At 37.4% G+C, this 9,944-nt stretch overlaps 1 protein-coding gene across 2 annotated transcripts; it reads right to left on the bottom strand.

The window, feature by feature from the left end:
- Nucleotides 1-188: 188 nt before the first annotated feature.
- Nucleotides 189-9,163, bottom strand: il12rb1 (interleukin 12 receptor subunit beta 1). Of its 2 annotated transcripts, XM_065241679.2 has the most exons (15): nt 8,963-9,163; nt 8,448-8,574; nt 6,828-7,000; nt 6,570-6,706; nt 6,455-6,488; nt 6,118-6,255; nt 5,079-5,158; nt 4,763-4,985; nt 4,375-4,512; nt 4,199-4,297; nt 1,930-2,073; nt 1,623-1,772; nt 1,396-1,480; nt 888-963; nt 189-596 (listed from the first exon to the last, which is right to left on the bottom strand). In XM_065241679.2, the coding sequence occupies exons 1-15, from the start codon at nt 9,015-9,017 to the stop codon at nt 261-263; spliced, it is 1,995 nt and encodes a 664-aa protein (XP_065097751.1). In that variant the 5' UTR covers nt 9,018-9,163; the 3' UTR covers nt 189-260. The 2 variants fall into 2 exon arrangements, with proteins under 2 accessions (XP_065097751.1, XP_065097752.1); XM_065241680.1 differs by lacking the exons at nt 8,448-8,574; nt 8,963-9,163 and having other exon boundaries at nt 6,570-6,678; nt 6,828-6,961.
- Between the last annotated feature and the right edge of the window lie 781 nt (nt 9,164-9,944).

The raw sequence follows: 9,944 nt of genomic DNA, 5'->3' as shown, positions 1-9,944 counted from the left end.
GGCACTTGCAACCTTAGTAACTGCCGAGAATCTTACAGTGTTCTCAGAAATGGGTTATTTCCAGTGTTAAGACTCAGGTACAGTTTAACTAAATGAAAAAGAACAGGAAATGTTTTTAAAGTACTATAGGTTAAGGAGAAATCCAAATCTAACAGATAGTTAAAAACACACATATTGCAGAATAATAATAAAGTTTGTTATATTTATTTGTCCAAAAATACTCTTCATGCACAAGATCGGCCTGTCAGGCCCTTTCATGACTATAGTGATGTTTCATCACACTCCGGGACTGTTTCAAAGAACAAGCCATTTCTGTATGTGGACTCAGTGTCGTTCTCTTTATAAATGCTCTCTGATGTGAGGATTGGCTCTGGAAGACAGATCACCTGTCCTCTGTAGCTAGGATTTGGATAACAACAGGACTTCATAGATCTTAAGTCAGTAACTCCTTCCTCGTCATCTTCCTCTTCCTCGAAGACGACGAGTCCAAAGTCTTGCAGTAAAGTGCACCGTTCAGGGTTTGTGCTGAGTTTGGGTTTGCTAAGCTCTTGAAGCTGCAAAAGGACGACTTCATGCACTTCCTCTGTCACCGTGTCCTGTACAATAAACTTACAGTCAGCAAGTGTATGCACCAATCAACTTTCTTCATTTGATTTTGAAACACAGCTTTGCTTTATCATTTTCTCACTTAAAGTAGATTCTGGTATGTATGTCATTGTCAGTGTGCTGATGTGACATGTTTGGTTGTAACTTCGACCTTACCACATTTTTGTCTGCTTGCAGTGTTGGAGGATTTCAGAATTTGGGTCACGGTTGTGCAACACGATCAAAGCGAAGAGTTTAAAATGTATTGAGGTTTAGATTTTTCAGCGGTTTGTGTTGCTAACCTGGTTATGTGGAATAATGAAGTCCGTTGAAGGGATCACAGGACTGGGTACCACTGGTAACAGTTTACTCCTAAATCTAGGACACAAATAGACAACAGATAAACTTACACACGAATACACAATACCCTAATATGACATAAGATAGATAAAACCCCTGGCAATTCTTTAATAAACTGTAAACAAGTGGTGTAAATATAAAGCCTGTAATTTATGAACCACTAGCATCACCAGACAGAATTGCAAATATATTTTGTTCGACAATGTTTCATGTTCATTTAATTTTGAACAAACTGTTGCCAGTAAATAACATCAATGTAAAATCTATAGTAAATTACTGGCAGCTAGTTGCCAGTAATACCTAGTAATACTGTAATCTCTGTTTTAACAGTGTATATATTTTTACATTTCCTCATATATAGCTTTGGCATTCCATAAATAGGTACCTTTAAGGTACTAATATGATCTCTTTAGGTGCTTTTGGTGTACTTTTTGAAAGGGTACCGTTTACCTCCTGGCAGCTACTGAGCAGATTATTGTACACAAGACGGCAACCACACAGACACTCAGAATGGTCTGATCCTGCCATGATAAGGCTGTATGAAAGAAAAGAAAAACACACAGGCTCTTTCTTACACCTCACTGTGTTCATTCAAAATAAAGCAGACAACCTAAATACTGTACATCTTACAGTCCTACATAATCAAATGATGCATATTCAAATGTGAGTTTCAATACCAGCTCCTTTTGACAGTGTTTCAAAGTTCACAGTAGAGTTCGGTCCTTCACCAGCTTTTGTTCTTCCGGCAATAGAAACAGTGTAGGAAGTCCCTGGGTGAAGGTTTTTGATAAAGAAAGTTTCTTCATTTGCTGGCAACCGATAAAGCGCTGATGCAAGAGGAACAGAGAGCATTAGTTACATTATTGGCTATAACTTCAGTTCATACTGATTGTTTTGTGTCAATCAGTGCAAAACATTTAATATCAGCCATATCTCTGGTTTATAATAATACACCATCAACAATATGGTAAACTTTTGGTTTACTTGTGTTTTTTCCACCAGATACCCAAATGAGATATTGCAGTAGAAACCCTCGCTGATTCTCCACAGGAATTGAATGCCAGCTCACCATAGCCGACTCATGGGTCACATTGAAATGCAACACATTGTCTGGACCTTTATTAGGCGCTGTAACAAATCCAAAAGTTCAAGTGGTTATATCAGTCATACATTGTCAGAATAAATTGTCCCTAGCTGTCACTGGGGTAATTCCCTTTTAAAAAGTACAGCTTTGCATCTAAAGACTGCATATTAGTACCTCAGAGGTACATGTTAGTACCAAAGAGTGCATATCAGTGCCTTAGATGTACACATTAGTACCAAAGAGTGCATATCTGTGCCTCAGAGGTACACATTAGTACCAAGGAGTGCATATCGGTACCAAAGAGTGCATATTGGTACCTGAGAGGTACACGTTAAGACCAAAGAGTGCATATCGGTACTTCAGAGGTACATGTTAGTACCAAAGAGTGCATACTGGTACCTAAAAGAGGTACACGTTAGTACCAAAGAGTGCATATCGGTACCTGAGAGGTACAAGTTAGTTTCAAAGAGTAAATAACGGTACCTGAGAGGTACAATTTAGTACCAAAGAGTGCATAATGATACCTGAGAGGTACACGTTAGTACCAAAGAGTGCACATCGGTACCTAAGAGGTACACATTAGTACCAAAGAGTGCATAATGATACCTGAAAGGTACACGTTAAGACAAAAGAGTGCATATCGGTACCTGAGAGGTACATGTTAGTACCAAAGAGTGCATATCGGTACTTGAGAGGTACACAATAGTACCAAAGAGTGCATATCAGTACCTAAGAGGTACACGTTAAGACCAAAGAGGGCATATTTGTACTTGAAAGGTACACGTTAGTTCCAAAGAATGCATATCGGTACCTGAGAGGTACACAATAGTACCAAAGAGTGCATAATGGTACTTAAGAGGTACACGTTAGTATCATAGAATGCATATCAGTACCTTAGAGGTACATGTTAAGACCAAAGCGTGCATATCGGTACTTGAGAGGTAAAAATTAGTACCAAAGAGTGCATATCGGTATCTGAGAGGTACACGTTAGTACCAAAGAGTGCATATCAGTACTTGAGAGGTAAACAATAGTACCAAAGAGTGCATATCGGTACCTGAGAGGTACATGTTAGTACCAAAGAGTGCATATCGGTACTTGAGAGGTAAACAATAGTACCAAAGAGTGCATATCAGTACCTGAGAGGTACATGTTAAGACCAAAGAGTGCATATCGGTACTTGAGAGGTACACGTTAGTACCAAAGAATGCATATCGGTACCTGAGAGGTACAAATTAGTACCAAAGAGTGCATATCGGTGCCTCAGAGATACACGCTAAGACCAAAGAGTACATATCGGTACATGAGAGGTACATGTTAAGACCAAAGAGTGCATAACGGTACTTGAGAGGTAGACACAAGTACCAAAGAATGCATATCTGTACCTGAGAGGTACACGTTAAGACCAAAGAGTGCATATCGGTACCTGAGAGGTACACGTTAAGACCAAAGAGTGCATATCGGTACCTGAGAGGTACACGTTAAGGCCAAAGAGTGCATATCGGTACCTCAGAGGTACACGTTAAGACCAAAGAGTACATACCGGTACTTGAGAGGTACACAATAGTACCAAAGAGTGCATAACAGTACTTGAGAGGTACACAATAGTACTAAAGAATGCATATCTGTACCTGAAAGGTACACGTTAAGACCAAAGAGTGCATATCGGTACCTGAAAGGTACACGTTAAGACCAAAGAGTGCATATCGGTACCTGAGAGGTACACGTTAAGACCAAAGAGTGCATATTGGTACCTGAGAGGTACACGTTAAGACCAAAGAGTGCATATCGGTACCTGAGAGGTACACGTTAAGACCAAAGAGTGCATATTGGTACCTGAGAGGTACACGTTAAGACCAAAGAGTGCATATTGGTACCTGAGAGGTACACGTTAAGACCAAAGAGTGCATAACGGTACTTGAGAGGTACACAATAGTATCAAAGAATGCATATCGGTATCTGAGAGGTACACATTAGTACCAAAGAGTGCATATTAGTACTTGAGAGGTACACATACATAATTACCAACGAGCTTCAAAGGTACATATTGGTACCAAAATGTATTAGGACCTTTTGAAAGGTTACTACACCAGTGACAGTTTAGGACCATTTTTTGGCACAGTGTACTGAGGCCTTAATATTCCGCTCATCTATATTTTCTACACGTACCTCCCTCCTTTGAGTAGAAAGGACACTGGGCAATAGTCTGAAAATTGCTTTTCTTTTTGATGTGAAGAAAGTAATAATGACGTACAAACTTTTCCACACCTGTAAATAAAATCAGACGAGTGTGAACAAGTGCAGGGCAGTCTTTATGTTGAAAGACCGACTTAAAGTATCTTTACTTTTTTCAATGTCCTCGAAAACTTTACGGCTTGAGTTTTTTGCGGCCTGCAATCGCGTCTCGCCATCTTCCAGTTTGAACCATTCCAAGCAGGTTTTATTGGGTTTGGCCTTTTTTTTACTTTGATGTTCAGGGCAGTCTGAAAATAGTAAGATATCTATTACAGCTTGTGTGGGACAGTCTCTATTATTTGCTCTAGGTGTAGCCGAAAGTACAATGTGTTTTGACTTCAGTTTTGTTCTACTTTGGTTGCTCTTCATCACTTAAAACCCCCCACCGTACACTTTCTTCCTGTGATTAGCACACCCTTAATCACGTTCACACATAAAAAACAACACTTATGCACAAACTAACACATGAGTTACACCTTTATAAAAAAATACACTTACTGTTCGAATGTTTCACAGCAGGAATTGTGATTGACCGAGTTGGTGAACTCCCAACTTTGTTTTTTGCAATGATGGACACATTGGCTTCAGAAAACGTTATTGATATGTTATGATAGGTTTGATTAACAGTTATGGGTTTAATATTTTGGGGGTCTTCACAAGGCCATACTGAGAGCGTCAGTTTGTACGTCACCCCTCCAACAGACTCTTCAGCGGGTGGGGCCTAAGAGAAATTTGAGCGTTATTGAAATACCAATGTATATGGCACCAAACAATAATGAACATGTCTACCTTTCTCTGGTTTTCTAATACTTACATCCCAGGTGAGATAAAAATCCCTGCTATGATTATAACGTTTCCATAATTCATATCTAACTTTAGGTGCAGAGTGAATTCCTGTGGAAAGATGTGAAATTTGTTAACCGACAAACTTTGGCGTATTAAAAAAATGGTTCTGCATTGATTGAAGAGCTTTGTACACTTGAAACCCAGGGTCAGGTTCATGTTTCATACTGTTCAATCTTTACACTGGGTACAAATAAAAATCAACTCGGTCTGTTTTATGTTATCAAAACAAATTAATATGGTCTTCAGTTAATGTGCATTGCATTACAAAAGACATACATAATTAATGAGGCAAGGTCTTATAATAACCCATGGTTTAAAGCAGTGGTAACAACCAATGGTAACAAAGTCCCTTTAGGGAAGTTACGCCACTATTTGGCCATGTTTGCAACGCCTCCCTCCGTTTAGTTAATACAGTCATACAAGTCTAAATTCTTATCTACTTGAATGGAAAAAGACAAATATCTCTAAAATCGTGTGATTAAACCTGATTATAAAGGGGCCATGGCATGAAAATCTGGCTTTTTTCATGTTTAAGTGCTATGATTGGGTCCCCAGTGCTTATATCAACCTAGAAAATGTGAAAAAGATCAACCCAGTAACTTAGTTTTGGTAAACCATTCTCTACAAGTACATGAAAAAATAGGTCGTTGAAATTTGGCTCTCCTTATGATGTCATAAGGAGCTCTTATTAAAATAATACCGCCCCTTAATCTGCACTATCCAACCACAGCACTGCCATTTAGTGCAGAGAAAAGCACAATTGAGTATTAATTGCAAAAAACCACCATCACCATTGTGATCAGTGTTTGAATTTCATCAGCTCATTTGCATTTTAAAGGACACATCCAAAACATCACATTTTTGCACACACCTACAAAGTGGCAATTTTAACATGCTATAATAAATTCTTGTTATATCCAATATCTTTGATGCTAAGTGTGAAAAGCCCTTCTGTCACGTAAACCAAGCTGTCTGTTGCTCCGTTGTGAATTAAAATGAAATCAAACCTAAGGGTACGTCCACAATGGTGCTCCAATCACTCCAAGTGACATTTTGTGAATCACATATAGGTGACAGTGCATTGGCCTTCCGTCGCAGCTGGACTTGGTAAACAGTCTGGTTTTGTAGCTGTAGCGTGTAGAAATCTATAGGCAATAATACCTCATTTAGTGTTCATGCTTAATAAGGATGGACACACAAACTTCCAACATTCTCGTCAAACATTTCAGGTATAATATTTCAATTTTTTTGCATCAGACTACTTTTTAGTTTCATTTTGATATTTTGACCATTACAAAAATGAAACAACATAGTTTTGCAAATCAAAAACATGTAGACTCTAACCTTGGTAAGTGTTGTCCTCAGTTTTAAATGTGGCCTACAATTACAGTGCATCATATTAGCACAATAGCACATTCACTTCAGGACATAATAACATAAGATTTTTTGAATATCTTACATTCTGCCATTCAGAGACGATTTCCCTCCATCTGATCTCGTATATAACACTTCGGTTATCCTTTGGTTTGTCCAGTGTAAGGTTCAGTATGCCTGCTGACCTTGACGTGCTGGTAATATGGGGTTCACTATATTTGACTGTTAACAGATAGATAGATAGATAGATAGATAGATAGATAGATAGATAGATAGATAGATAGATAGATAGATAGATAGATAGATAGATAGATAGATAGATAGATAGATAGATAGATCTTACCTAAGCATTGAAGGATGACTTCGTTTTTACTAGAATTACAGGCAACATTGTCTACTTCTTTCTGTACCCATATCTCCCTCTTTCTGAAGATTGTTCCTAGTTTCTCCAAAATAATGTAGTAATTTGTGTTTTTGGTGGTCTCACTGAAAACAATTTTTTTCTTTACAATGTCCCTATACATAGCAGGAGGAAGAAATGACAATAAGATTTATCAAACAGTCTGCTTCAATATCTATTTTTGATAACATACTTTTCATGTGTTTTGTTTGGCACAATACATAATCCATACAGTATACAATAAATATTGCATAAAACAAAAAATCTATATAAATTCAGTATTTTCTTTAGCTCTGATGTTTACAGATGCTTTAAAGGACACCAATTATGGCCTTGTACAATATGTAATATAAGTCTCAGCTGTGCCCAGAATGTGTCTGTGATGTTTCAGCTCAAAATACCCCACATATCATTTATTATAGCATGCCCCTATTCGTGTGGCAGCAAAAGATACTGTCCTCCAAATAGGAACGACCTCATAAGTCATTTGTGCAAGCACCTTATTACAACGTAAAGTGACGTATTAAGGCATTAGTGCATCAGATTAGACACATTTAATTTTATGAATTTGTAAATGTAGAAATGGTTTTATAAACATTTATTGTTTTAAAGATATTTTGGAGCATCTAACCCTCACCCTTACCCTAAACCCAACCACTTCTCAACCATATAAACACAACACGCAAGTAAAAGTACAGTCAGGTATTAATTGCATAAAACAGTATAAAAGTTTTAGAAACCATTCGTGTCGCAAACCTTGCGAACTGACGATTACTTTATATGAAGAACTCTGTGATCAAACCGCACAGCCAGATCTCATTCAAACATAAACCAGAATGACGTAGTCGGTCACAGGAGCCAATAACGCTTTACATTCTTAGCTAACGTAATGATGCAATCGGTCACGAGACACACGAGAGCCAATGCCTTTTCACAATCATAGATGACGTAGCATCGCGGCAGTTTTTGAATCAGTGTACGTCCGGATGTCGTTTGACCTCGGTATATTTTAAGTACATTTTAAAAAGTTGTGACTGTTTTGTATGCTGTGTTTATATCATATAATAAATAAATGGGTACGTTATTTGCCCTAAATGCCTGAATAGTGTAATGTGTAATAAAATACAATTAATCTTGTTGGTTTAAATTGAAAATGTCATTGCAAAATTATACCCCAAAATATAATTTTATACCCTAATATATTAAGTTTCCCCTGCTGCCGGTAGAGGCGCTAATTTAGTAAATGCATCTATTGGTGGAATTTGGTGAAATGGACAAATGACCAAAGCAATCGTATAAGTTGGAGGATATGTTGAAAAATACTACCATGAAAGTCAGTGTGGCTCAAAAACGGTTTCCTTACAAACATTGCTCAAAAATCATCCTTTGTATTTAGCAGAACAAATTAATAAAATACAGGTTTGTAACAACATGAGGTTGAGTAGATGACAAAATTTTCATTTTTGTGTGAACTATCCCTTTAAGGAACTATGAGGAAATTTTGAGTTGCTCTTATTAAACATTCATGACTTTGCTAAAATGCTCATTTTTGGTTGAACCCACCACATGTATAGGGTGTATCTTGTATTTTGCGTGATGTTTTTATCCTCCCAGTTACAAATAAAGTCCTCGTCATCTTTAGTTGCATTTTTGTAACACTGCAGGTTGGTTGTAGGTAAGCATCCTGTTGCTTTAAAGAAAACACACAAAGATCTATTTAAACACACACACACACAAGCACACACTGAATGTCAATATTCACTACAACAGCACAATTGCATGTGTGACTTAAAAGCAAATCCAAACAAAATAGTGTTCCTTTAATTGGTTTACATCCTGTGGTTTTATAGTTGTTTAATGGCGGTTTGCAAATGACGTCTGATGAGTTCACAGCTCTGATAAAATCTACGCACCATCTCTCACACGAGTATTGCACGAGCACTATCGAAAAATAATCATCATCATCATCTTTAAAACTTTTCAAGAAAATCTAGATTACATCTCTGCGGTGTTCTATATGTGTCAATGGCAGAGATACCATCGATTATGGCCGACAAAATTAAGAGACGCATACATACCTTCCACCAAACTGACAGAAAATACAAGCAACAGCCAAACCACTCTAATTTCCATCACGACTAGTGTTCATACATATCCTGAAAACCAGCACATTCATAAAAGATAATGACTTTCTGGGAAGATTAAAATCTCCATTGCAGGCTCAACTGCTGGGCTGTAACTCGTGAAGACTACAGAAACGTCAAGAGTTTAACTCTGTATTTGTTTCTGGGGCAGAATAAGGTGTCAAGTACTGCATTACCACAAACCACAACACGAGAGCAACAGTCTCACTTCATGAGAAAAGACACCTTTAAACATTTCACAGAGAACGACATCACGTCTTAACCCTTTGAATGTAGAAGATAGACGTGTGATAGACTTTAGTTATTTTACACACACTGGATCATAAACTCAATCGATATACTGAAGGCTCTATTCAAACGTATCATCATTAACATGACGTGGGCGGCTTTGGGTAAAACCATTTTTTAAAGTAATCAGGATTTGATTCCTGAAACTGACTTCATATTAGATCCTCATTTACATCCTCAACTCCTTCTTTCTAAACACACACAACCCTTTAAAAGCTGAACCAAACCTTTCAGAAGTACTGTATGTAGAAGAAACGCAAGCTAAGTTTAGCTGTATCTTAAGATTTTAGTCAAAAATCCAAAAGCACAGCTGCTTTTCACCAGCTGTGGTTTTGTAAGCTGGTGTCTAACATTCAGTTTTATTAAGGAATTATCTGTCCACCTTAAATTCAATATGAAATATTTTGCTATAGCTGTTTGTTAACAAGTACTGTAAAATCACACTACCATAAATACAGGCAAGGGTTAACTATATACATTTACCAAGATTTTTTTTTAAATGTCAATTCAGAGTTTAAATATGTGACCCTGGACCACAAAACCAGTCATAAGTACCACGGGAATACTTGAAGCAATAGTCAACAATACATTGTATGGGTTACAGTTATAGATTTTTTATGCCAAATAT

The sequence above is a fragment of the Paramisgurnus dabryanus genome, chromosome 14 (genome assembly GCF_030506205.2).
Source record: "Paramisgurnus dabryanus chromosome 14, PD_genome_1.1, whole genome shotgun sequence".
Lineage (NCBI taxonomy): Eukaryota > Metazoa > Chordata > Actinopteri > Cypriniformes > Cobitidae > Paramisgurnus > Paramisgurnus dabryanus.
Note: the sequence above shows the minus strand (reverse complement) of the source record. Positions and strands in the feature narration are given on the sequence as shown.

What these genes read in the sequence shown, in the direction of transcription:
- il12rb1 (XM_065241679.2), bottom strand. Translation starts at nt 9,017, where the DNA reads ATGGAAATTAGAGTGGTTTGGCTGTTGCTTGTATTTTCTGTCAGTTTG. An exon ending in TCGTCTCTGAATGGCAGAAT is followed by an intron (nt 6,489 to 6,569) that starts GTAAGATATTCA and finishes CTGTAATTGTAG; the next exon opens with GCCACATTTAAAACTGAGGA. An exon ending in ATTTTTATCTCACCTGGGAT is followed by an intron (nt 4,986 to 5,078) that starts GTAAGTATTAGA and finishes AATTTCTCTTAG; the next exon opens with GCCCCACCCGCTGAAGAGTC.